The sequence below is a fragment of the Peromyscus eremicus genome, chromosome 3, assembly GCF_949786415.1.
Source record: "Peromyscus eremicus chromosome 3, PerEre_H2_v1, whole genome shotgun sequence".
Classification (NCBI taxonomy): Eukaryota; Metazoa; Chordata; class Mammalia; order Rodentia; family Cricetidae; genus Peromyscus; species Peromyscus eremicus.
In genome coordinates this window covers 4090982-4118479 of record NC_081418.1, presented here as the reverse complement: position 1 = coordinate 4118479, position 27498 = coordinate 4090982, and the positions used below count along the sequence as shown (strand labels likewise).

Sequence of the window (27498 nt, the reverse complement as noted above, 5' to 3'; positions counted from 1 at the left end):
GTCTCTCTATATGTGCTCCCCTTTATGATCTGGACAGCAAGCCTAGAATACTGTATGTTCCCTAGAGAGCATCTGGGGGTCTTATCCACTTGGCCCTCTATAGCTCCATTCCCTCTGTAAGAGATATACTGAGCAAGACCACTGTTGAGTATGGTAACCCTGGGGAAAGTGTTACCTTCCACCCCAGGCAGAAGTAGAGAAAGAAATAAGAGAAGAAATGCAAGCCATATAGAGAAATATTGAAAAGAATGCCCATTAACTTATATGTCATATTACAACCATTATAATTATTAATGCAACTCTAATTATCAGTCAGTTCCAATTATTATTAAATTTGAAGTACTAGTACATATTTTGTGACCCTTCAGGTTTAATATGTAAATATGCATTATTTTGGTGCAAAATAACACCCCATTTGAAGCTTTCACCCCGCCCCCCAAAGGAAGCATATCAGAAGAGCACAAAGATAAATTGACATTTGCTTAAAACTTCTACCTTCCCATTTTATTTATATGTCAAAAGACAGCAGCCTGTAGAACAACCAAAGTCCGTTCATGGGAGTGAAGCATGTAAATTCCTCAGCATGTAGACTCCTGGCCCAGTATTCAACCCACCTCTTCAAATGGGCACAATGGTCTGCAGTTCTCACTGAAGGGAATCTGTTCAGCCACATTCCAGGGCAGTGAACTCTGTGAGCTCAATGAAAACAATGCTTTGTCCGTTGACTTTGATCTCCCCCCACTTTTGTTTGCTGTTGCCAAACAAACAGAAGGACACATGCAAACTGCCAGCCCCACAGGGTGAACAAACTAGTGGTATTGAATATTCAAAAGTATGGTGGTATTTCTAAAGTTCAGCAACACGAGCCTTAGATGGTTTCTTTTGTTTTAATTCTTCCTACCCAGGCACCACAAGGCCACATAAGGAGGGGGAGGTCCCTGGAGTGGACTACATTTTCATAACCGTTGAGGATTTTATGGAATTGGAGAAAAGTGGTGCTCTCCTTGAAAGTGGGACCTATGAAGGTAAGTACAGTGTCTCAGTAAAATTCGGTGCTTATTATATCGTGTGCCTGAAGAGCGTCAGGACAACGGGTCACAGATACACTGCTGATTTGGGCTGGAGGGCTTTAATCAAATAATTTCAAAAACATGTTAAGACATATTTGAACTAATTCTACTCATAAGTGCTAAGAGAAACACGCATCTATCAACTCAGCGGCATAACCCTGTGATTGCTTCCAGAGGCTCAGCTGTGCTCATCCAGAGACAATGTGCTTTGGTGGCATCCAAAAGACGTCAGGGTAGAGTTCCAGTCTGTCACCGTGTGTTTTGCTTTCTTGTGTGGCTGTACTTCCCAGGTCCTCACTTACCTTCCATGCAAAATCATGAGATAGGAAAGTATGATCTGTAGGTGAATTCTAAGTTCTACTGCAGATGCAAGTCTCCATGTGTGCTTGAGTTAAATACGAACAAAGACTAAAACCCAAACAGAATCCTAGAAAGATGTCTCACTGCAGAGGACATTGAAACATAAGCCAGAATGTGCCTCAGTTCCAAAACCAACTCCTTACCTTTCCTCTGTAAATAAGTTGCATTGGTGAAACTTAGTTTTTTTTATTTATAAAAAAGATAATGATGATAGCTTTGAAAAACAGAAGTAAATAGTATGTTGATATGGTCATATTTGTACATGCATGTTTACATTCATCTAGTTTATGTTTGATGAAGCTTTATGTTGGGCATAGTACAATAATATTTTTAACTAACATAAAAGCGTAAATATATTTCATTCTTCATTGTTACATGTTTAAAGTGCCTTATTATCCAGGCAGGAGATGAAACCAGTTTTACTTTGCTTCAGCTAATATTGTTCAATAATAATAGCAAAACTTGTAGTATATGTATGGTTGCTTAGCCCATCTTACAACTGAGTTCCACCAATCATCACTAAAGAATCTAGGTTGTCATGTGATCAGTGGCTGTGTACTTCCTCCTTTACTTTCTTTGAGATATGGTTCAGAGAGCCTTCTTCCAGTAACTGATGGAAGCAGGTGCAGAGATTCACAGGCAAGCACTGGGCCAAATTCCCTGTTGAAGAGTAGGAGTAGGGATTGTAGGAGCCAGGGGTCAGGTCATGACAGGGGAACCCAGAGAGACAGCTGAGTTGGGCTCTGACAGCTAGGGAACCTGCATGGGACTGACTTAGGCCCTCTGCATGTGTGTGACAGTTGTGTACCTTGGTCTGTTTGTGGGGCCCCTAGCAGTGGGATCAAGACCTGTCCCTGGTGCTTGAGCTGGCTTTTGGGAACCTGTTCCTCCTGCTGGGTTACCTTGCCCAGCCTTGATGCAGGGGGAGGAGCTTGGTCCTGCTTCATCTTGATGTGCCATGCTTTGTTGACACCCATGAGAGGCCTGCCACTTTCTGAAGGGAGACAGAGGAGGAGTGGGTGGGGGAAGAGGGAGCCAAGGAAGGGAGGAAACCTGAGGAGAGGAGGGAGGAGGGGAAACTGAGGCCAGGATGTAAAATAAGTGAAAAAATTTAATTAATAAATAAAAAAAGAGAGAAAAAAACCTTGCTATTGTGAGGTTGTTCGAGACATTAAAATCTCTTCCATTATTTAGTTTTCTTAAGACAATTTAGGCTGAAAACTTTGCCTAAATGAGAACAGAGACTGTTACTTACGCTACACTTACAGGAACTAGCTAAGAATATCTAGAAAATGATTTAATGCATTAGTCATAATAAACAGATAATAAAGATTGGTTTAAAACATTTTAAATAAATAAATTTTAATAATATAAGGTTGCTTCAAGTCACTGATGTAAAGTGATTTCTCTGTAAGTCAGAAAATAATTATATCAAATAAGTCAGAGGAAATGAACATTGGATTATATAGACTATTTCCTTGGGGCTATGTGATAATAACATTAATTAGTTTGTATGCATTCTAATTGTGATGTATTGCATTTTATATCCTTATTTACATACCACATTTATATAGTAAAGAACCAGGATCATACAAGATCTTTCCAAGAATGTGATGAATGATACAACGTTTTGTCAATGCAACAGACTAGTTATCCAGATTGAATAGACCATATATTCACTTTAAATCTGTTGTTCTTGTGGTAAAATAGATGCCATGAAATTTTACATCAGTAACTTAAAATATACTTTAGATTATGTTTTAGGCCCCAAGTAAGTCTTGAGAAAAAAAAAATCTGTCCCAATATACTGAAGCCTTGCGAAAGGGTGATTGTTCCTGGCTATTTTTAGGTGTCTTTTCAGAACTGGGTATAGTTTGAAGGTTTGGTACAACTTGCTAATCACTGCAGAGACTCCAGTGTATATGGAACCGATTACTGAACCGTAAACCAGGTTTTCACAGAGGACTTTGTCATAGATGTCCTGTTTAACATTGTGTACCTGGATAAATAAATGCAAAACTCTTTTGCTCGATAACGTAACTACCCAGATAGACACCTAGAGAACATTCTCAAACCTTGGGATCTTTTAGCTTTGGTTGCATTCCTTTGATACTGGTCTAACCTAGAGACTCTACTCACTGACCCTTGTTGAGGACAGCGTGGGATGCCCTTTCGGTTGTTGGCACTCTCGGAGTTTACAGGGGACCCTCTGCATTACTCAAGTGGACGGGAACGACCTGAGAGCTGTGCTGTGTTGAACTTTTGCACTAGCAGTCTTTCCTATGGTTTCAAGGTTTCTCCACTAAACCTCCCATGTCTCCAGATCCCCGACCATCTCCTCTGCAGTGTCTGGACTGTTGTTCTATTCCACCTTGCTTTGCTTCCTCCTGTCTTCTCAGTCTTGGTCAGACTAGAAAAGCCATCTTCAGTGTTCTGTGAGTACACCAAAGAAAATGCTGAGTTGTTCTCGGCATTAAGGTCGTGGACTTTCTCGTAACTATGTGGGATTCTTAATGAAAAGTGCTCCCGAACTGCAATCTGCAAGTCTCCGCAGCCTGCCCACTCATGAGTGGGAAGAGGAACGGGTTCTCCCATTAGCTGTGCAATCTGCTTCATCCTCTGTCCTGATGATAGGAAGGAGCTGCCTTCCTTGTTATTAGCAAAGATCGAAGAGGTCCCCTGTATGCTGCCTGGCTTAGCTGCTCATTATTGAGAAAAGCCATTTCTCGTGTTTCTGTGCTTCTTTACTGGGCCACTCGGTCTTATAACAGGAAATGCCCACCTGTGAGACACCTGTGAGAAAAAAGATGTAGTCATTTAAGCGATTTTCATAGACAAACTTTTATTTCATTGTTAATTCCAATTTAATCCTGGTGGATAGATATAACCAAAAGGGAGTCTGTCTGTTATTTTATTGATCAGACATCAAAAAGTCTCTCCTAAATTATAATTCTCCCTTTGGAGAATTTGGTCAAGCATTGTGCTCCACAGAACAGCTCTGCTACTGTTTGAAGCCAAAAAGGAAAGTATCAGTGTGTTGTGGTAGTGTCCTCAGCTATACCACATGCTCCAGCAAACTGTCATCGATTCTTAAAGCCTTTGTTCTTTTTCTATTCATACCTGCCTGAACGGTCATTTCAGTTTACCACAGAACAGGTGCTGACTGGCCCTGCAGGTAAATGGCCAGGGAGGCGTGAGTGAGGCTGGCTACGAAATGTTAGTGAAGAGGCCTTTTCCAAGGCTTGGATGACATGCTTGTTACTTTTCATATTCAATCAAGTTCATGATTAATTTGATTTCTTGCACCAATAAGTTGCTAATAATACAATACTGATTAATGAAAGAAAGCCCAGCCATGAGACTTGTCATATCATAAAGAATGCTAGGAAAACTATAATAAGAACTTAAGGTATAAGCTTCCTATGAAACACAAGCCATAGAACATTTTGGATAAAAGAAGATGACTTTCTTGGAATTAAATTCACTTCCAATTGGCTGTGACCTTTTGGGTGTAGTTTAACACTCTAAAGATACTCTAACGAAGGACTCTTATGTTTTAGGAGACAATCAAAGGCTCCAGCAATAGCCTATATTCTTTTGGAAACTTTCTGAGTCCTTGATCAACAGCCTGAAGGGAGGTTGCTCATACCTACAGTGGGTAATAATGTTTACTAAAAATACATGGTATATGATAATGTTTCCCAATGGGTTTTTCAAGCATCTCAGTGTTGTTTATCCTACCTCCCTATCTCTCTCTTTATATTCTCCTCACTCCTCTCCCAGAGAAGTCCCCTTCTTCTGTTGTCCCCTTCCCACTTCATATTGCCTGTGTGCTACTTTCCACTATCCAGAGTTCCTAATATCCCTCTTCCCCCACAGTCCCCTTTTACTCTTCTGGTTACTACAGGTTATACACTCACATCCAAAGCTTTGGAGCTGGATCCACAGATGGAAGAAAGCATATGGCATTTGTTTTTCTGGTCTGCATTTCCTCACTCTGTATACTGCTTTCTGGTTCCATCCACTCATCAAATGAAGCCCAGCCTTTGGTAACTGTCCAAATGCTCAGCTGCCCAGAACTATGAACAATGACTCCTGTTCCTTCCTCTTCTTCTGCTTGTCTGGGATGCTATATCCATAGTCTCACTCCTCAGTCTTATCAGTTCTCTGCCCCAGCTAGTGTTTTGAATGTCACATCAACAAGCCACTTGTCTCCTGAGCTTTGCCTAGACTGACTTTTACTTAATTCATGCCCTGAGATCATCTTATCCTTTCCACAGCAACCTTTCCATTGTATCATCCATTATTATATTTTTCTTTTTTTATATTCAAATACAACAAAGCAATTTTAAAACTATAGAAGAGATTAGTGGTCATAAATTTAAATGTTTCTTTTAAATAGACATTAGCCTGTAGATGTAACCAACCGTCTTATTAAATAAGAAACACAGAGCCAATTCAGAGAAGAAAGCCAAGAGGTCAGAGCTAAGACCCTCACCCTTCCTGCTTCAGCGATCCACTTCATCCAAGAGAGCTCTCCAAAAGGGACCTACTTCCTGTGTGTATGCCTTTATATAGTCTAGCTGTTCTGCCTTCTCATTGGTTGTAAACCCAAACACGTGACTGCCTCGTCATTGCCTGTCTGTAGAGACTTCCAGGTCTTCTGTGGTTGGTATTGAGATTAAAGATGTGTGTCTCCAATGCTGGATGTATCCTTTTACACACAGAGATCTACCTAGCTCTGTCTACCAAGTGCTGGGATTAAAGGCGTGCGCCACCACCGCCACGCTCTTGCTATGGCTCTAATAGCTCTGACCCCCGGGGCAACTTTATTTATTAACATATGATTAAAATCACATTTCAGTACAATTAAAATACCACCATATTAGCCCATTTACAAAACTACCTGAAGTGGTTTGAATTAACAATGTCACCCATAGGTTCATATAATTAAACACTTGTTCCCCGCTTTGGTCACACTGGGCAGTTATGGAACCTTTGGTAGGTAGAGCCTTGTTAGAGGAAGTATGACCCTGAGAGGTGGGCTTTGAGGCGCTCTCTCTCTCTCTCTCTCTCTCTCTCTCTCTCTCTCTCTCTCTCTCTCTCTCCCTCTCTCTCTCCTTGTCTCTGTGTCTGTGTGTGTGTGTCTGTGTGTCTGTGTCTGTGTCTCTCTCTCTCTCATTGTCTCTGTGTGTGTGTGTGTGTGTGTGTGTCTGTGTGTGTCTGTGTGTCTGTGTCTGTGTGTGTGTCTGTCTGTCTGCCTGTCTGTTTCTCTATATTTCTGTCTTCCCCTTCCCCTCTACCTCCAGCTCCACATTTCCTCCTTCCTGTGTGTGGACAGAAATGTCATCAGCCAACTTCCTGCTCCTGCACTTGTCATATGCCATGTCTTCCCTACCATAAAGATTTTATGAAATTTTAAAAGTATCAAATAGAGTAAAGAAGATTATGGGAGTATTGGCCCAAATCAAGTACAAATACAATATTTATCTCCACCTTAACACTGTAGTTTTACCTAGTCATGGAAGACAACCTATAGATGAATTTTAGTTTATTGTAAACAACATATGTACTTTTTAAAGTAATTTAAGAATAACACTTTAGATTTCCAATTTTTCACATATTTACATTAATAAGAGCTATACTTTCTGAATTTTATAAAAATATAAATATCGAATAGATTATTGTAGGAAAAGGATCCAAGTACAATGAAAGAAAAATGAATAAACTTTATACAAATATGATTTATTCTGCTGTCTAAAGTCAAAATCTGAGTTTTGTTTTTAGCTTGACCTTGGTGTTGCTCTTGAAATCCTGGGTCTCTAATCTCAATCCAGATAGCACTGGAATAGAGGTAGTCAAAGAAAATCATTACAAAAGCCATAGATAATAGAGGAAAGCCATTTCCTCTGTCTGTCAAAATTTCAGTCTCTGGTATTGTAAACAATAGCTCCTTCTTAGTGCTTAAATTGGTGCTGAGGATTTTGTCATTCCAGGAAACCAAAATGAAGTTAAACTTTACATTTCCTTTTTCTCTTGTGACCTGTTACAGGAGAAAAATTTTACAATATTAGTAATAACCTTGATCATAGGAGTAGATTTTTGGATTTTGCTGACAAAGTGGGCTAGCTGTTCTTGCATGTTCAAGTCTAACAGGGTTTTTTTTTTTTAATTTTTCTTTTTTGGACAACATACCTTTTGCTAATGATTCTATCTCAGAAATTTTAGCATACATTTAAGGATCACTGAACATGTATTCACAAAGCTCTCTTATCTCGCGTAAGAGGGGTGAGCTCCTTGTTCCCCTTGTGATCTTACAATGCTGGGTGCTTGTTTAGATAGTTGTTGTTGTTGTTATTTGCTTTTGGGAGGGGGAAATGATAGAATTGTCTTCAGTGGTATTGAAAGAGATGTCGTAGTTTAGCTTTCCTCCTAAATAATAAAGCTAAAAGTGCTGAGCAGAAAAAAAAGTAACAAAATTCTCCTTTTCTTTTTGGTGCTTGTAAGCCCAGAGTCCTCAAAATATGCAATGTGAATTTCTAATCATGTGTCTCACCAAAATTAACTGAAAGAAATTACTTAAGAAATAATTGACAGATTCATTATAATCATATGAACTTTATATTTAACTGAATTATTGAAATTGCAGGAGATGAAATTAGTCTTTTTATGTCACCTAAACATGTACACCAATAAGTAAACTACTAAGTCTTCATGGCTGTCATTTAGCTGTAGCAGAAATAAGCAGAAACAGCCTTTGGGGAATACTTTGTTAATGGTCCCATGAACGTTCATCATGGATCTCACAATCTATAATAACATTAGGTGAAATCAAGGGTTTAGAAACCATGACGTTCGCAGGGCAGTGGTGGCACATGTAGGTGTGGTAGAACTTGGGAGGCAGAGGCAGGCAGATCTCTCTGTGAGTTCGAGGCCAGCCTGGTCTACAAAGGGAGATCCAGGACAGGCACCAAAACTACACAGAGAAACCCTGTCTCGAAAAAACCAAAAAACTGAAGAAGAAAAAAAAAAGAAAAAAAGGAAAGAAACCATGATGTTTTCCTTCAAGGGCATATTTTCAATCATGACAATTTTCAGCTCTTATATATACCCCCATCTCACTTTTATCTAACACAATTTGAGAATTACACAGAAAAATTGTTATCATATTGAATTAAGAAAAGCATATGAATTTAAAATTCATTTCTCTCCACTTTGTTCACAAACAGAACAAATTTGCCTCTGCTGATTGGATCACTAATTTCAAACACTCTAAACTAGTTCCTTAAGTGGACAAAAATGATAAAAGCTTTTGTCATAAGTTAAGTATGTGTAGATAGAGTTTTCCTGCCTGGCCCACAGTCAGGACAAATCTCTCTCACCCACCAGTCCCACAGCCACTCAGACCCAACCAAGTAAACACAGAGACTTACATTGGTTACAAACTGTATGGCAATGGCAGGCTTCTTGCTAACTGTTCTTACAGCTTAAATTAATCCATTTCTATTAATCTATACCTTGCCACATGGCTCATGGCTTACTGGGATCTTCACATGTGGCTTGTCATGGTGGCGGCTGGCAGTGTCTCTCTCACCCAGCTTCCTGTTCTCTCAATTCTCCTCTCTGTTAGTCCCGCCTATACTTCCTGCCTGGCCACTGGCCAATCAGCGATTTATTTATTGACCAATCAGCAACACATTTGACATACAGACCATCCCACAGCACTTCCCCTTTTCTTTTCGTAAAAAGGAAGGTTTTAACCTTTACACATCTCTAAAGTCAGCTTGGTATATTTGGGAATTGGGGCATAGCTTCTCTTACTACTTCCTACTGGAGGGGGGGGGGCTGTATCTTATGGGGACACAAAGAATATTTTAGGATTATGGAGTAGTCCATGAGGGTGTATCATCTGAGCCAGTTGCCTTGAAACAGTTCTGGATGTTGGGTCATCTGGGCCACGGTGTCATCGGAGACCTTTCAGGTGGTCTTGGCTGGTCAAACCTGATGTATCTTAATCTGGAACAAATCCATAGCCTCTGGCTTTCTGTGGAAACAAAAGCAGAGCCTCCTTTCCAAAGCAACATATCCTTACATCCAAATTTTGAAGTCAAGGTACCTTTAAAATATACATTTTGGCATAACTCAACAGCTTTTGTAATCAAATGTTTTTCTTTAGTTACAAATATCAAAGAGAACATAATCCAGATTCTCTGTGTGGTAGTCATCTTTACGTGGCTTATTTTTTTATATTAGCGTGAGCCTATTGCTTTAAACTGCAGCCTTCTAAGCCTGAAATGGCGCTGGTGCTATGGCTGCTGGCTCCGCCCACTTCAACTTCCCAGCATGGCGGTGGTACGTTCTCCGCCAGCTCTGGGAGCCATCAACTCTCAGAAATAGTGGGTCTATGCTTCTATCAAAGCAGCGTGTAGCCCAGAAACCTCTTTTTTTGTTTTATACTAGCAAAGGCTAAATCCACACAGCTTAATGTGCCAATTGCAGAGGCCTCATTCCTGCCATATGGCGGCAGGTCGAGCACACACGCTAGGAACCCGCCAGTAGCTCAAACCAGCAGCTGCCACTCATTTGAGAAAGACAATTAGGAAGCTGTTTTCAGCTCCGTTTTAGAAACTTTTTTCTCAGTTTTTAGGTGGAAACTCTTGCCACCACGTTGGGCGCCATTTGTAGCTAGAGTTTTCCTGACTGGCCCACAGTCAGGACAAATCTCTGACTCAGGTTTGACCAGCCAAGACCACCTGAAAGGTCTCCGATGACACCATGGCCCAGATGACCCAACATCCAGAACTGTTTCAAGGCAACTGGCTCAGATGATACACCCTCATGGACTACTCCATAATCCTAAAATATTTTTTGTGTCCCCATAAGATACAGCGCCCCCCTCCAGCAGGAAGTAATAAAAGAAGCTACGCCCAAATTCCCAAATATACCAAGCTGACTTTAGAGATGTGTAAAGGTTAAAACCTTCCTTTTTACGAAAAGAAAAGGGGAAGTGCTGTGGGATGGTCTGTATGTCAAATGTGTTGCTGATTGGTCAATAAATAAATCGCTGATTGGCCAGTGGCCAGGCAGGAAGTATAGGCGGGACTAACAGAGAGGAGAATTGAGAGAACAGGAAGCTGGGTGAGAGAGACACTGCCAGCCGCCACCATGACAAGCCACATGTGAAGATCCCGGTAAGCCATGAGCCATGTGGCAAGGTATAGATTAATGGAAATGGATTAATTTAAGATATAAGAACAGTTAGCAAGAAGCCTGCCATTGCCATACAGTTTGTAACCAATGTAAGTCTCTGTGTTTACTTGGTCGGGTCTGAATGGCTGTGGGACTGGTGGGTGAGAGAGATTTGTCCTGACTGTGGGCCAGGCAGGAAAACTCTAGCTACAAGTATGCCATAATTTTAATTTCTTTCTTTGCTATTGTAAATAAATACTACAATGTTTTCTCTGGATCTAACTTTCAAAGAGACTAAGTTTCCTCATTCTACACAAAAGCATCTCCCAAGAACCTTGGTGACATTGATGACAGTAATCTTTTACTTGAGAACATGTTTCTCTGATGTATCCTCTTCAGAGTGATGCTCAGTATCTCTTGGGTTTGACACAGCTATTCCCCAAAGCAAAGGTTTTATTTAGTCATTCTCAGACTGAGTCTACGATTCCTTTTCTGCCAACATTTTTCAAAGGCATATTCTACACAACCAATCATTGGACAGTGTTAAGCTAACTTCCAGCTCTGCAAAAGTAACTTTTGGAATTGAATTTTAAATCTGAAAAAGAAAAGCTCCCGAGAGATTCTTTCTTTATATCTTTTATACTTACAATCTCAGGAACAGAGGAGACTAGAAATTGATTAACCTCACATCTTCTTCTTTTGGTGGGGGTAGAGGTAAATATCTTCAAATATAAGGGAAAAGTCAGCCCATTGGTTTTCATTGCCTAATCAAATACATTGTTTGAAGAGATCATTAATCTCAATTTCCAGCAAAGTTGTAATAGATGTAATAGATGGAGTTGTTTTTACAAAAGATCTTGTTAAATGAAACTTTTATTCAGATGGTTCACAAAACCACAATCAGAAACTTTAAGGCCTCTGTTGATTATGCTACAAAACAGACAAACAGACAGACAGACAGACAGAGTGGTGTTATTTTAAAAATTTGAGAATCTCCTGCTGCCTGTGTTGAAAAAAAAAGTTGTTAAAGAAGATTCACAATGTATGAAAGCTTTTCCTTGCTGAAGTTTTGAATGTTTCAGCTATTTTGGCAACTCATTGCCACCACTGATACAGCATAAGATATGTTGAACCTGCCTGTTATCCACCAAATAATAGCTCATTTATAACTATAATAACTGTTCTGTCGACTGTGTTCGCAAACAGAATTGATTTGCCTCTGCTGACTGGATCACTACTTTCAAGCCCTCTATATTGGTTCCCTAAGTGGACAAAAATGAATAAGAACGTTCATAATAAATATGTCATAGTTTTAGTTTATGTTTTTAGCTGTTTATATATTACATTATGAATTATATATATATATAGCAACCAGTTGAAAATAAGATCACAGGGTCAACAGTTTTCTCTACAAGATCCCTCAGGATCACTGCTGAGTGGATTCAACACTTCCTGTTTCTGCCCTACTCTCTAAATATGACACCAACCATCTCAGTCAAATCTGGAGTGAAAAAATTTCCAATACAGATGCCTGGCTTTCCTGGATGAGCAAGTATTATTCTACTGAGGGTGAAGTGCATCGGGTTGCAGCAGGACAGTTGCTGACATTCCTGTCTTCTAGGGCAGCATCCTACTTTACAAATGATATTTATGGACTACATTAAGTATTCTCTACATTTCTCTCACATTCCTTCTCGATTTCTTGAGGGTCTCACTTTTAGATGAGAGTTTGTGAATTGGTATGTGTGAGGAGAAGGTGTTCCATGATCTAGTTTCAGGCACATTATCAGTCTAACAATGAGAAGAAGGGTGAAAACACAAGATTCATAGGAAGAAAGGCAAAATGTGTATCCTCCGGAGTCACTGATGAGTGGGATCACACCTCCACCTGCCAGAAACAATAGAGGAATGCAGCACAGCACAGCTGCTGATTCTCCTCATGACTGGCAGTTGTCCAGAGAAGGGTGGGTCATGTGTAGAAAGGTAATACAGATAAGAACAGTTATCTTCAAAGATTAAAGTGTACAAGCTTGAATTTCTGAAGCATATGAGCAGGGCTCACCACCCAAATAGATGACTCTCTCTGTGGGGAGAGCCAGGCTAATGGGAAGTACCTCTCAGTACAAATTATCTCTACTATGTTCTGTCTAGAAGCAATTTATGTTATATATTTAAACTTATATTCACATACTACTTTATTAAATTATCTAAGCAATTAATTTATAAGTGCAATAAACACAGTGTTCTTAATATGTTCTCAGCATTCTAAGCCAGTGGTTCTCATCTTTCCTAATGCTGTGATCCTTTAATACAGTTGCTCATGTTGTGGTGATCCCCACCATAAAATTATTTCTGTTGCTACTTCATTACTGTAATGTTGCTACTGTTATGAATTGTTACATAAATACCTGATATGCAGATGGTCTTAGGCAACCTTCGTGAAAGGGATGTTCGACCCCTCAAAGGAGTCACTACCCACAGGCTGAGAACCAATGTTCTAAGCATGTACAAACATATTTAAGGAAAATTACTAGTCATCAATTATAATGAACTGAAAACTGCATTTTCTTTTATACCACTGATATCCGTCATATTTTTAGTCACAAATTCTGTGTGGAATATCTGAAGAACAACTGATTAATGTGCTAGATTTAAAGTAGATGCTTCAAACTACTGGTGTATTACTGAATTGTAAAAAATAAACAATATATTGATAAAGGGAAAAATCACCAATTCACTCATTCTGTTTTTAATCTCATCATTTTGACTCTTTGAATACCTGCTATCCCCTGGGGTTCCTGGGAATGAGAGATGCAGATCATTTTCCTCAATGCCTCTGTTTTTGGCTGGAAAATAAATAGTACCTAACTATGTTGACATATTTTCCTGAAAAATTCACATATGCAGTGTGTTTCATGCACTCACTTTAGAAACAAAATATTTTCAGCAAGTCAGAGAAACAGTTTTATTCAGGAATATTTCATTCATGGTCATGAGCCTGCCTTCTCAATAAAATTGATTGCAATACACTTTCTTGTGTGTGTGTGTGTGTGTGTGTGTGTGTGTGTGTGTGTGTGTGTGTCCACATAGGCTACAGGCATGGAATACCTTGGAGCTGGTGCTGCAGACTCTTGAGAGCTGCCCAATGTGGCTGCTGCTTGTGTCCTCTAGAAAAGCATCAGGTACTCTTAACTTTGGAGTCAACTCTGCAAACCTATCAATTCAATACACTTTTAAATCTTTAAAAAAAAATTTACACCTCTTAGATTTTTACTCTCACCCTCTAGGGACTTTTCTTTCTACTGAACTTTCTAATATTTTGAGTCTGTCACAGGTTCACTGGCATCATTTTTCTTTATTCTTGTTTTCATTATCCTTTGCTTTCTCCTAAGAATGGAGAGCCCCATGTGATTCTGTGCTGTACAATTAATTACTTCACATCCCACAGAGCTTCCTGTGTTGCATTATGCTGCATTGAATACCCAAGTTTGTCTTATTTCTTGTTATGGATATTACATTTCAATATATTTTCTCATAAGGTTATAGGAAATGATAGTGAACATCGTAGAGACACTTTCAAATGTACCCACGAGACAACAGTGAGGAGATTTAACTACAACGATTTCTCTGTTTTGAAGGGAGAAGGTGCCATCGTGGGAATAGGCAAGTCTATCAATACTTTCTTCAACCAGAAGTTATGGTTTTTGGTGTGTTTCATGCTCAGGAACATAATGTAGTGTGGCTTTCTTTGTTACTTATTAAATCCAACAGCACATTCTGGAAACTCCCCCACAACAGATAGATCCCACGCAGTTGCCTTCCTTGCCTGAAGTTAGTATGAATTGGATTAGTCTTTTCAATTAGTGTTTTATCTAATTTTATTTACCATTTAGTGAAGGCTATTGTAGCCTTAGTAGTTCAAGAACACTGAAATTACTCTCCCTCTACTAAGCAGATATTTTTAGTAATAAGTAGGAGGCTGGTGTGATGAATAAAAAGTCATATCTGAGTAGGAGAGAGTTTTCTTCTCCAATTTAAAGGTCATTCATTTCTGAATTACCACCACTTAGAGGACACCCTCATGTAACTCAGCTGGCCACACTCTGGGTATTATTGTTGTATTCTTGTTTTGTATGCTGTAGATACCCTTAACATTATTACTGGTTTAATTATATCATATACAAATTGCTACCCCTTCTTATTTTTTTGGCATGTTCTTCCAAGTTCTTATATTAAAGGACTCAAGAACTATTAATTATTGAATATATTCTTTTTATTCCTTACTATAGTTTCTTACTCAATGACTTTACATTATATGTTTTACTTAAATTTTATATAATTGGATTAAGGAAAAATTCATCACAATGCCATATTTCTTCAGGAAAAAAACTATTAACATGTAAATCTTTAGGAGAGTACAAGCATTTCCATCAGTGAATGAATGTATCATGACTGCTTCAAAATACCAGAATATTTGTCACGACTCTGGAAAAGCAGGAATATGTTAAATGTGACCATGAAAACACTGAGTGACAGGACTAACTAGAAGCTGAAGTCAAGATTATGAAGAGAAGACATTTGGGGGTAGCTGTGCTGTTGGATTCCCTGAGCAATGGCGGATGGTGCCAGTCCTTGCATAAGAAAGCACAGACTCAGTCCGCACAGTGGTTATTTGCTATTCCTTTTGTTCTGTGGGTTCCCTTCCAAGCCTATGAGCTGCTGGCACTTGAAGGAGCAAAAATACAACCAAATTCCTGGTTCCAAATAAGGCAGTTTAACGGAAGAGCTCGAGAACTTTCTGATCTGTTTGACATCAATTAAGCTGTCCTAGTGTCCATCACGACATTGTCCTAATCTGCAACAGCAACTTTGAAAAGGTATCGTAATACCCTAATGCAGAGCACAGACACCCAAAGCCGTGGTGCTTTAATGAATCAAGGTATCGGCTTGGAGCTTAGAAGCCATAGACATTTGTTCAAGCATGTAACAGAGGCCTAGGAATTATAAGTTCAAATGCTAGTATTAGACTTGTGAGCTTGGTGCTATAGTAAGAGACCTTCTCAGAATATATGTCCTGTTTATAATAATATTTTTATTTATTTTTTGAAAATTTCATGTGCTTATGTAATCTATTTTGACATTTTTATTCACTAGTACCTCCCATTATTTTCTTGCCCTTCATTTTCCTCCCAACTCTATGGCCTCTTTATTATTATTATTAATAACCCATTACTCCAGTTAATGCTACCAATATATTCCGTGAATGAGAATGAGGCCACTCACTGGGACATGGGCAATCTACCTGGCAAAGGACAGTGACTCTTCCTCAGCAGCTATCAGCTGCCAAGAGCTCCTCCACCAAAGAGTGCAAAGGGTGGGGACCAGGAGTAACTTTGACATGTTGGTTTTGTGCCAATTTTCTGCAGGCTACCACAGCTACTGAGTTGGCACACACAATACACATGCTATTTCTATAAGCTAGCATTTCCCGACTCTCCTCCTCACCCTCCAGCTGTTACATTATTTCCTTCTCCCCTTCCATTATGGTCCCTAAACTTCGAATGGGAGGAGGTTTATATAAATGATTTGTCCACAGTAGCACTCATAGCTACTTATATTCATATAATATATTTACTCATATTCATCTACCAATATGTCCTTGTACTTCTTTGTATTGTCCTTGACTCCACATCCCTCCCAACATTATGTCTTCTTCTTTTTTGTTATTACTAACCCTTGAGTTCAATTAATGCTGCCAATATGTGCAGTAAACAGATAGGAGACCAGCTAAGAGTCCTCTACATGAACCACTACTCACTTCACAAAAGAGCTTTCTGTAGCCAAAGTTGAAAGAGAGAGAGAGAGAGAGAGAGAGAGAGAGAGAGAGAGAGAGAGAGAGAGAGAGAGAGAGACAGAGAGAGACAGAGAGAGAGACAGAGAGAGAGAGAGAGAGAGAGAGAGAGAGAGAGAGAGAGAGAGAGAGAGAGAGAGAGAGAAGTGAAAATCTATAGGTATAAAAATAAATACATAGGGGGCAGTTTGACAGCATTATCATTTATCTATAAAAAATACTAGGTTTTCTCTAGGACTTATGATCTCACTCATGGTCTTTTGACCAGGTGCAGTACTAGACATGACATCTCTCCTATGGAGCAGGCTTCATATCCAATCATAAAGTGGTTGGTTACCTACACAGCCAGCATGCCACAATTGTACCAATATTATATGCCCTACATTTAAACAACTGATAAATTGGATAAGATAGAATGAGATATATTCTGAATGACCTTGAGTAGTGTAACAAGGATAAGCAGTAAACACACAGAGAAAAATGTTGTGACCTGAAACAAGGAAATGATTTCCAACAGCCCCAGCTGTTGACATAATAAACAGAGTGCCATACTAGGTAGTTGCTAAGGTCACAATACATGCACTAAGAGCTCGTTTGGCAGAGTTGCTCTGAAAGGCAGCCTGATATTAATTAAACCACCAGAGCATCAAAAGCAATCCTGAAAGCTACTTGACATACACTTTCTCCTATTCTCACCATGTTTTTTCAATGACAGCATTATGTCAAATATTTTCATAGAGGATAAGCTTGAAGCTAAAAATTGTTTAGTAACTTGAAGGAAGTCTCTCAAGGAGTAAGTTGGCAAAGTTGCAATTGTTTCCAGCATTCATGGATAAAAAGTACAAGACACAAGGAAGCACTTCCTCTTGAGGTTGCCAGCCAATATCAAGCCTATCTTTGCTCTTCTCTTCCTTCTGTGTTTGGATGCTGGCCGTTAAGTCTCTGCTCTTCCAGTTGTGCCTCTGCGATCTATAATTTCCTTCCAGCTCACACCTCCCATCATTTTAAACCAGTGTTCCTTAAAAATGTGCCTAGCAGGATGTAAGACACGTGAAATTCTACCCTCCTTGAGGGAGGACATTCTCAGTGGTTGAACAAGTATAGAAAATATAAAGCACAGTCTACTGTGTCTTTCTTTGAAAATCCATAAAAATTCTGTATTACAACCCTGCAATAAATAAAGCCACTTGAATCTGTGTTGCCAGCACAAATTGTTAGCATCCTATAAGCCGTGTTCTGTAGGTCAGAAAATAGAGCACAAGACTGTCTGAATCTGTGTCCCTTTCAAAGTGGCTAGACCAGATGTCCTTTAAAGTTCTAACAGCACTATAGTGTAGTAATGACTTTCTGTCCACACAGCAAAATCCGACTTCAGCATTCTCTTATTCTCAGCCTAGAAATCACTCCGTATCTCCACCTTCCCAAAGGCCAGTCGACTAGGAGTGAGAGATCAGGTGTAGTCCCAAGTACCAAACGGTTGAGACCACTAGGTTCAGTACAATAAGCTGCTGTGCTTTCAGAAAGATACTCCACAAATTTATCATTGCATATTATAAAGTGTGTAATAGGTCTTTAGCCATCACCCCCAACAAACAGTCTTGTATCATAAATTCATATAAGCATCCCAGAGATTGGTTTTATATTAAAATGGGAAGTTCAAAGGAGATTATTAAGACACTAAGTACAGACAGCACTAAATGATGAAAACAGCAGTTAACAAATCCCTTGTAGAATTTACGATGATCCTGGTCCTATTACAAGGAGTGTGTGAGAAAGGGGTACTCACTCAGTCTTCACAAACCCTTGTAACGTTGAAACCATTAAACACACACACACATACACAAACACATGCACATACACACACATACATACACGTGCACATACACACATACACATATGCATACACACACACACACATACACACGCACGCACATAGTCATCCAGGTAGTCAAAGTGACTACATCTCAAAGCAAGCTGAGCAGCAAAGAGATGCCACAGAGGAGCAGGAACGTACAACAGGATAATGGTTTTTTTTTTTTTTTCAGATAAATAATTTGACTCTACCCCCACCAAAATTAAAGGGAAAAGGATGAGAGAGTACCCTTTATGTTATAAAAGATAGACCCTTAGTATATTCCTCCCTAGTATATATCCCAGTTAACTACTGCCTGTATTGAGTATGAGACCAGATCCTCTAGGAATGTTTTCAGTGGCCTGTGATAGCTGAACAAAAGGAGTTGCTTCCCTGAGACTGTTGACTATTGCTATGGGTCCAATGGTCCACATAGAAAATGCATTCAAGAAAAGCCAATACATAGTTGTTTTAAATCCTCTACAGGGTTTCTATCTAAAAATGAAAGTTCTTATACCATGAAGAGCTGAAGGGAGTCAGCTGAGCCAGAGGTATGGCTCAGATGTGCTGATTGCATACACTGGAGGTGAGAACTGCCAGCACAAGTGGTCAGAACTTTCACGAAACTGTGCACCATGCCTGCACCAGCAACTGAAACCACAGGGAACCAATGAGGTCATAATACTTGGCACCAAAAGCATCAAATCTTTCAGTATCTGAGCAGAAAGAGACTGTACTGGCACTTTGTACGTCACAGAACCCAAAAGAAACCTAGAAAACCACATTTCAAAAGACTAATTTAGGAAAGTCAAGCATGGCAATATATACTAAAGTCATAGGGTAGAAACGGCATTTTCTGTTGATTTATGTTTAGAACAGCTCCCACAGTGGAGTGTATAGATTGTTTTGTTTTGTTTTTGTTTGTTTGTTTGTTTTTACAAAGAGCCTGGCTTTTTCTTGCTTATCTCACTTCTAATTTTATATAAAGGAAGAACGTTGTTAAGTATCCAACCTCTAATAGGCACTCGCACATCCAACCCTGGAAACCAGAACCTACTCGGGATCACAGAGCTGAGTTTCTGCTCATGGATCACAACACTGAGTTGTCAATGATGGCCAAGCCCTCTCTGCCTCTTTGGTCCAATCACTCCAGTTGCAAAGTGTTTGGCAAAAGAATTTGATTGGCTGAGATGAGATGACATGACTGAACCCTAGTTAGAGTTCATGTTAACAAAATTTCTTACACATGGGGAGTAGGAGGTGTGACCACCTTTTTAGTAATATCCTCGCCACATTAATAGGCTAATGTACTTGAAAAAAATAAAATGTCTGGTGTAACACAAACCTTAGATGGTCTTATTAATAGAAAACCCAGAAACAGGTATGGGGTAAATTCTGAAAGATCAGAGAAACAGAACAAGCCACAGCTAACTTCACCTCACCAACTTCTCAGCCGATCCTGTTTCCTCAAACTGGAAGCCTCTTAGTCCCTCACCCAAATGGATATCAGCTGAACTGCTGCTAAAAGCCTAAAAGCTTAAAAGGCCTCTAGTTCCTGGTCCTCATGCTTTATATAACTTTCTGTTTCCTGCCATCACTTCCTGGGATTAAAGGTATATGTCACCATGCCTGACTGTTTCCAGTGTTCCTTTGAACTCACAGAGATCCAGATGGATCTCTGCCTTCCAAGTGATAGGATTAAAGGTGTATGTGCCATCATTTTCTGGTCTCTATGTCTATCTAGTGGATGTTCTGTTCTCTGACCCCAGATAAGTATATTAGGATGCACAATATATTGGGGGACACAATATCACCACAGTCTGACCCACCTGCAGCATCATAGCCAGAAGTACCTGAAGGACAAAGATCCAAAAAGCAATGCTATTTTGGTTATTTTTGTTAACATCATTCCATTAGTATTCAGGGGTTTGCAAGGTCTTGGAAATTTTGTCCTGCATTTATAAATATATAAAAAAACATTGAGAAAGGAGAGTAACTTTAAAATTAAAACTCATATATTCTTTTTTATTTAATGGAAGTAAAAGTGCACATAAATAAAAATAAAGTAACAAAGAAGGCAGAAATGTAGAAGGAATTCAAGGGTGTTATGTTAAGCACAACACAAGGGCATGTAAAGTGCAAGACAAGGGGAAATTTTATAGAGCAGTCACTTCAGATATATTTTAAGACTTTATTGATGCCATAAAATTCAGACACTATAAACCTGGATTCTTTGTCAAAATTAGGCCATCACATGCAGAGAAAAAAAAATGGATCTATATGTGAACAAGAAAGCAAATGTAAACCAGTTGAAATTGTAGAGGATGGTTGCACAAGAGCATTTTAGAAAAAAAAATCTCAAAAATTACCATACAATAATAAATACTCAACATATTTTTAAAAGTTGTACTGTTTGAGATAAAGCAAAAAGACTTGGGGATATATATGTTCTCTTTGCCAGTCCCTCTTTCTCCTCTTTCTTCTCTTTCTATTTCTCTCCTGCATTGTCTTTGTCCATGAGGTCTGACTCTTGTTTATACTCACTGTAAAATCCAAATAAGGTCTTAATTCTTTTCTGCTCTTAGTTTACTCATCAAGTGTTCCCAAATCAGCATCCCCAACCTAGATACAGTCCCTGGTAGGAATCCTTATTCAACTGCCTCTATATTGGTTTGCTTTTACAAATACATAAATTGAAATTCTCCAAAATAAAGCACACCATCTCTAAAATAATCACTTTGCCTCTTTTTGTTTCCCAATCTCAATATAGTCGCCATTGGCACAATTGTCCAAGTTGGAAGCCTAGGAATGTCCTTGATTCCTTACACAATTCATGTCACCTCCAGATCCTTGCAGTTAAAGCTGCTAACCACCTCTGTAGCGTGTTTCGTTTGGTCTGTTCCCCATACTACCTCATGTTGTCATCATGCAGAGCACTGGTCCTGCCTGGCCCAGGGTCAGGACAAATCTCTGTCACCTGCCAGTCCCACAGTTGCTCAGACTCAACCAAGTAAACACAGAGACTTATATTACTTATAAACTGTATGGCCATGGCAGGCTTCTTGCTAACTGTTCTTATATCTTAAATCAACCCATTTCTATTAATCTATAAGTTGCTATGTGGCTCGTGACTTACTGGTATCTTAACATCTTCTCATGGCGGCGGCTGCCAGAGTCTCTCTGAGTCAGCCTTCCACTTCCCAGAATTCTCTTCTCTGGTTGTCCCACCTATACTTCCTACCTGGCTACTGGCCAATCAGCATTTTATTTATACAGAGCGATATCCACAGCACTTCCCCTTTTCTTCTCTTTTTTTTTTTTCAAAAAGGAAGGTTTTAACTTTCACGTAGTAAAATTACATATAACAAAACAATTATCAAGCAAGAATTACACTTACAATATCTAATCTATTCATAATCTCTAGTCTATTTAAATTTGGCACAATTAAAGAAGATATCCTATCTATCCTATATTTGTGAGTCTAAGGTTTCATATCTAACTTATCTTTTATCATAACTAAGGAAAATTATATCTATCTAGTCTTCAACTAAATCAAAGACCTCAAAAGGATATAATATTATCTGAGAAACAGGAGAAGGACACAAGCAACTTCCGGGAGTCTTGTGACAGTTAACAGAGACAGCTGGCAGCCTAGACAGTCACCTAATGTTCCTTTGTAAAGTTGGGGCATCTGTCTTTAGCCCACAGGCCTAGAGTCTCTCAGTCACTTCTCTCTGTGTCCTGCAGAATGTCTGGCAGTTTCCTCTGCGAAGCAGGAACCTGAAGGACCATTTTGCCAAGCAAAGTTCAGTGGTCACCTTCCTATGGGTCCTGCATGTCCAGTTGATCAAGCAGTCTAGGCAAGAACAGTTTCTTGCCGAAATGGCTATTTTTGCCAAGAAGAAGATAAATTCCATATAGAGTTTCTTCGATGCCCATCCTCTCTGAAGTAAATCCGGTGCTGCCAGGAGCAGACATGTCTCATTGTCCAGAAAGTTTAAATTTTTAAAACATTTTAAATGCCATATTCTGTAGGTCTTTGAAGTAATTGAAGATTACCTACCTAATTGAATTATATCTATGTATACCTAGAAAACAACGTGTCTAGAAGTTTGACTATCATAGAAGACTAATTATTAATCTGTATTTCTTAATTATCCATTACAATCTAAATGAGTTACATAAAGATAATAACTCAAACAAGAGTAGAAATATATATACAGTATAACAAAATTAACTTTAAATTTGTATCAATAAACTAAAATCCTTAGCAATGTAAAACATTTTAAATAAGTTGCTCTTTAAAAGTAGATTCAATAATCTACCTTTTCATCCTATCATATTTATACTATCTTTTTTTCTTTAGAAAGAGATTGCATTTATAATCAACCTGATTTAAATAAAAATATTGGTTTTTCTCTGTTCCACATCAGAGGGCTCTTCTGATATGGGACAAAAGAATCTCTCAACCTTTATTTTATTTTATTTTATTTTTAGCAATATGTTTGGTTTTAGAGAAGGAGTGAGCCAATTCCATCTCCAAAGCCAGCTTGGTATATTTGGGAATTTGGGCATAGCTTCTCTTACTACTTCCTGCTGGAGGGGGGCACTGTATCTTATGGGGACACAAAGAAAATTTTAGAATTATGGAGTAGTCCATAAGGGTGTATCGTCAGTTGCCTTGAAACCGTTCTGGATGTTGGATCATCTGGGCCATGTTGTCATTGGAGACTTTTCAGGGGGTTTTGGCTGGTCAAACCTGATGTATCTTAATCTGGAACAAATTCATAGCCTCTGGCTTTCTGTGGAAACAAAAGCAGAGCCTCCTTTCCAAAGCAACATATTCTTACATCCAAATTTTGAAGTCAAGATACCTTTAAAATATCAATTGGCTTAACTCAACAGCTTTTATGATCAAATGTTTTTCTGCAGTTAAAAATCCCAAAGACAACACAATCCAGATTCTCTGTGTGATATCCATCTCTTATGTGGCTTATTTTTTATATTAATTTTACTGTCTCTTTAAAGATTTAATTCTTTAAAACTATGTATTTCTTTATATAACTGTATATATTCCTTTTTTTCAAGCCTACATGTATTTTACACACATTGTAAACTATTCCATCTGAATCTGTCTTATTGTGAACCTATTGCTTTAAACTGCAGCATTTCTAAGACTGAAACAGCCACTGTGGCTGCTGGCTCTGCCCACCTCATCTTCCCAACATGGCGGTGGTACAGTTTACAGCCAGCTCTGGGTCTGGAGCCATGTGTACCATCAACTATCAGAAGCAGTTCTATCAAAGCATTGTGTAGCCCAGAAACTTTTTTTTTGTACTAGCAAAGGCTAAATCCACCACACAGCAGCGTAATGTGCCACTTGTAGATGCCTCATTCTCGCCATACTGCAGGTCAAGTGTGCACGCCACAAACCTGTCATATAGTAGCTCAAGCATGCAGGCTGTGGCCAACTTGAGAGAGACAACTAGGAAACTCTTTTAGCTCTGTTTTAGAATCATCTTTCTCAGGTTTTAGGTGGACACTCGTGCCCCACGTTGGGTGCCATTTGTAGCGAGAGTTTTTCTGGTTCTGCCTGGCCCAGGGTCAGGACAAATCTCTCTCACCTGCCAGTCCCACAGCTGCTCAGACCCAACCAAGTAAATACACAGAGACTTATATTACTTATAAACTGTATGGCCATTGCAAGCTTCTTGCTAATTGTTCTTATATCTTAAATCAACCCATTTCTATTAATCTATAAGTTGCCACATGGCTTGTGGCTTACCAGTATCTTAACATCTTCTCATGGCGGTGGCTGGCAGCATCTCCCCGCCTCAGCCTTCCACTTCCCAGAATTCTCTTCTCTGGTTGTCCTGCCTATACTTCCTGCCTGGATACTGGCCAATCAGCATTTTATTTATACAGAATGATATCCACAGCAAGAAATCCTTCTTGCGCTCTGACCCAGTAACCTTGCTTCTCTGTGCCAACAGCTCTCACACCTTCTCTGTAACATTTGTCATAGCCTAGAGAATCACACAGCTCCTACCCTCCCTGGAAGCCACTGCATTTTTAATCTTAGTACAGTTAGTTGTAACTAGTGGGCATTCAGTGAGCCTTGGCTGCATAGTCATTAAAAAACATTTCACATTTCACAACCAGGCAGGGATGGTATATGCCTTTAATACCAGCACTTGGGAGGCAGAGGCAGGCAGATCTCAATGAATTTGAGGCCAGCCTGGTCTACAAAGCGAATTCCAGGACAGCCAGGACTGTTACACAGAAAAACCCTGTCTCCAATAACAAACCCCTCCCCCCCAAAAAAAAAAAGATGAAGAAAAGAAAACAGAAAAAAAAAAAAAACTTTCACTATGGAAATTTACACACATTTCTCTTTAAAAGATTATACTCTGAGACAGGGAGACACATGCTTGTAATCCCATCATTTAATGGGTTGAGGCAAAAAAAAATCATGAATGGGAGATCAGCCTAGGCAACATAGTAAAACCATGTCGTGAAGAAATATCATATTCTAGTGTTCATTTTCTCAGTGACTAACTCCTTTCCAGCTAGTTGCCTAAAGTAGAATGCCAAGAGGCATTATATAAATGCCTTTTTCTTTCACATTATTCTCATTTCATCAGGATCAATTGATCTTATATTCAAACATTTAAATTCTTCCATTTCTTATTAGTTGTATCATCAACTTAGTTTTGATGCATTATTTTTTATCTATTTTCAAGTCAGGAACTGTTTCCTTTACCTGTTTGTTTTCTTGGCTTTCATGAAGAGATTTATTGATTTCTTCCAATTTTTGGTTTGTCTTTTTTCTCGATTTCTTTAAGGGAATTTCTCATACCATCTATAAGGGCCTCTATCCTCTTCATGAAGTTATTTTTTAAAGTTGTTTTCTTCTGCTTCATCTGCATTAGGACATTCAGGTGTTGCTGTTATAGGACCACTGGGTTCTATATATTGTCCTTTATGTTGTTGAATATATTCTTACACTGGGTTTTACCCATGTTGTCTTCCAACAGTTGCATGTGGTACATGTAGCTGGAGAGCTTCTCAAGCTTCTCTCCAGCTCCCGCCAAGCCCCGGCAGTCCCGCAGCCCACTTATAAACTAAACACACAGACTCTTATATTATATAAACTGTTTGGCCTAGTGGCTCAGGCTTCTAGCTATCTAGTTCTTACATCTTAAATTAACCCATTTCTATAAATCTATACCTTAGCTCATGGCTTACCAGTATCTTACATGGTGGTACTTATGACAGCGGCTGGCAGTGTCTCCTTACTCAGCCTTCCTTTTCACAGAATTCTCTCTTCTTGTCCTGCCTATACTTCCTGCCTGGCTACTGGCCAATCAGCTTTATTTATATAGAGTGATATCCACAGCAGGTGCATGTGCCTATAGGGGCTTCTGTACTTCCAATTGGTGTGGGTGGTGCTTGTGCGTATAGGGTCTGTTGATGTTGCCAGAGAGGGCTGTTAACAGGGAGGATGCTGGGGTAGGTGTGGTTGGGAGGTGAAGTGGCTCTTGTGGGAACAGAGTCCAGTGGGTGGTAGCAGTGGTGGTGCAGCCTACCTGCAGGTCTTTTACCTGCTGGCTGGCTGCTGGGGTCTTTACCAGAACAGTGGAGTTCTACCAGGGTTGGGGGCAGGGCCCAGCTGCCTTGCTGGGGCTGAGATGGGAGGGGGAAGGACATGGGATTTAGAGGGGGGCAGTTTAGCTGGAAGACCAGTCACTCACCTGTTTTTCCAACTGGTGTAGGTGGTGCTTGTTACATTATTTTTATCTAGATGGGTTCAATAGTATCCTAAATGGCTTCACTGTAGCACACATCTCTCCACTCCAAGTTTCACATTAAATCTAAGTTTTCTTTGCAGAATTTAAAGTCATTTTCATCTCTTCCTTTGCCACTTATCACCTACACAACACTGACAGAAAGAGGGAGAGAGCAATAGAGCAATGAACTACAGACTATCACTTGGTTTTGCTCTTGAGAGAAAGGCATTGGAAGCAACTTTGGGTTTTCATCATAAACATAATGGGATTGCATGGTATTATTCCACAGGCAGAAGCAGCACACTGCATGTACTCCATTAAAAAAAAAAAAAAAAAAAAAAAAAAAAAAAAAAAAAAAAAAAAAAAAACATGAATTTACCTCAAGAATATGAGACAGTAAAAAATCTAAAAATTGTTGTAGAATAATATACTTGACATGAATTTACACACAAAGCATGCAAATGACTATCAAGAATGTTTTGATAAGGATACATTTCGCTCTTTAACTGTTTTTCTTTCTCTACTTCATTTTTCACCTTAGTATTTCATATCTAGTCAACTTATGCTTTATTATAAATGCATGTTACATAATGGGTTTATGTCTGTTCTCTTCAAAGCTATTTCCCAGTTCCTAGAGCAGTACATAGTACACAGAAAGTGCTTGATAAGCCAAGATGTGGTGGTCCATGCCTTTAATATCAGCACTCAGCAGGCAGAGACAGATGAATCTCTGAGTTCAAGGCCAGCCTAGTCTACAAATTGAATTCCAGGATGTCCCACAGATAAATCCTGTCACAAAAAAACAAACAAACAAACAAATAAAAATATGCTTAGTAGATATTTGCTTAATGGATGAGTTTCCTTTCATTATAATATTTATCCATATATCAGGTATAGAACTGAATTTAATATGAATATAAAAGGTAATCAATATATTAATCTTTCAAAGAAATCAACAATGAAAGAATACAAATATGTTTCCCAAATTCCTCTCAAACCATCCCTTTCAAACAGTTCTAGTTCTTACCTATCTTTGGAAAAATCATTTCTTCAATGCCCACCCTGTCTACCCATATATTACCACTTCATGCTCATTAAACACATCACATTCAATGTCCCAAAGACCAGAGTGTGTTCTGTTCTCTCCTTGGAAGGATTTTTTTTTTCCTCTGCTCTCTCTCCCCTATAGTTCTGGGCCCACCCACTTCCTCTGCTCTCTCTCCCCTATAGTTCTGGGGCCACCCACTCGTCCTTTAAAAGTATGGAGGGCTACTTCTTCAAGACTCTTGTTATCTCTGGTGCTACCATGGGAGCCTGGAACTCCTCTCAGGACGCCCACAGGTCCACATTAACCATTGGGCACTTGACTTGATTTCTTTTGCCGTC

The 27498-nt window shown here is 39.2% G+C and overlaps 1 protein-coding gene across 1 annotated transcript in view; it reads left to right on the top strand.

The window, feature by feature from the left end:
* The first annotated feature begins 912 nt into the window (after positions 1–912).
* The window catches only part of Magi2 (membrane associated guanylate kinase, WW and PDZ domain containing 2), a 609708-nt gene continuing 583122 nt past the window's right edge, over positions 913–27498 (top strand). The window contains exon 1 of the mRNA XM_059256447.1: positions 913–1025. Coding sequence (XP_059112430.1) covers positions 977–1025 — 49 coding nt within the window. The 5' untranslated portion in view covers positions 913–976. The remainder of the gene's footprint in view (positions 1026–27498) is intronic.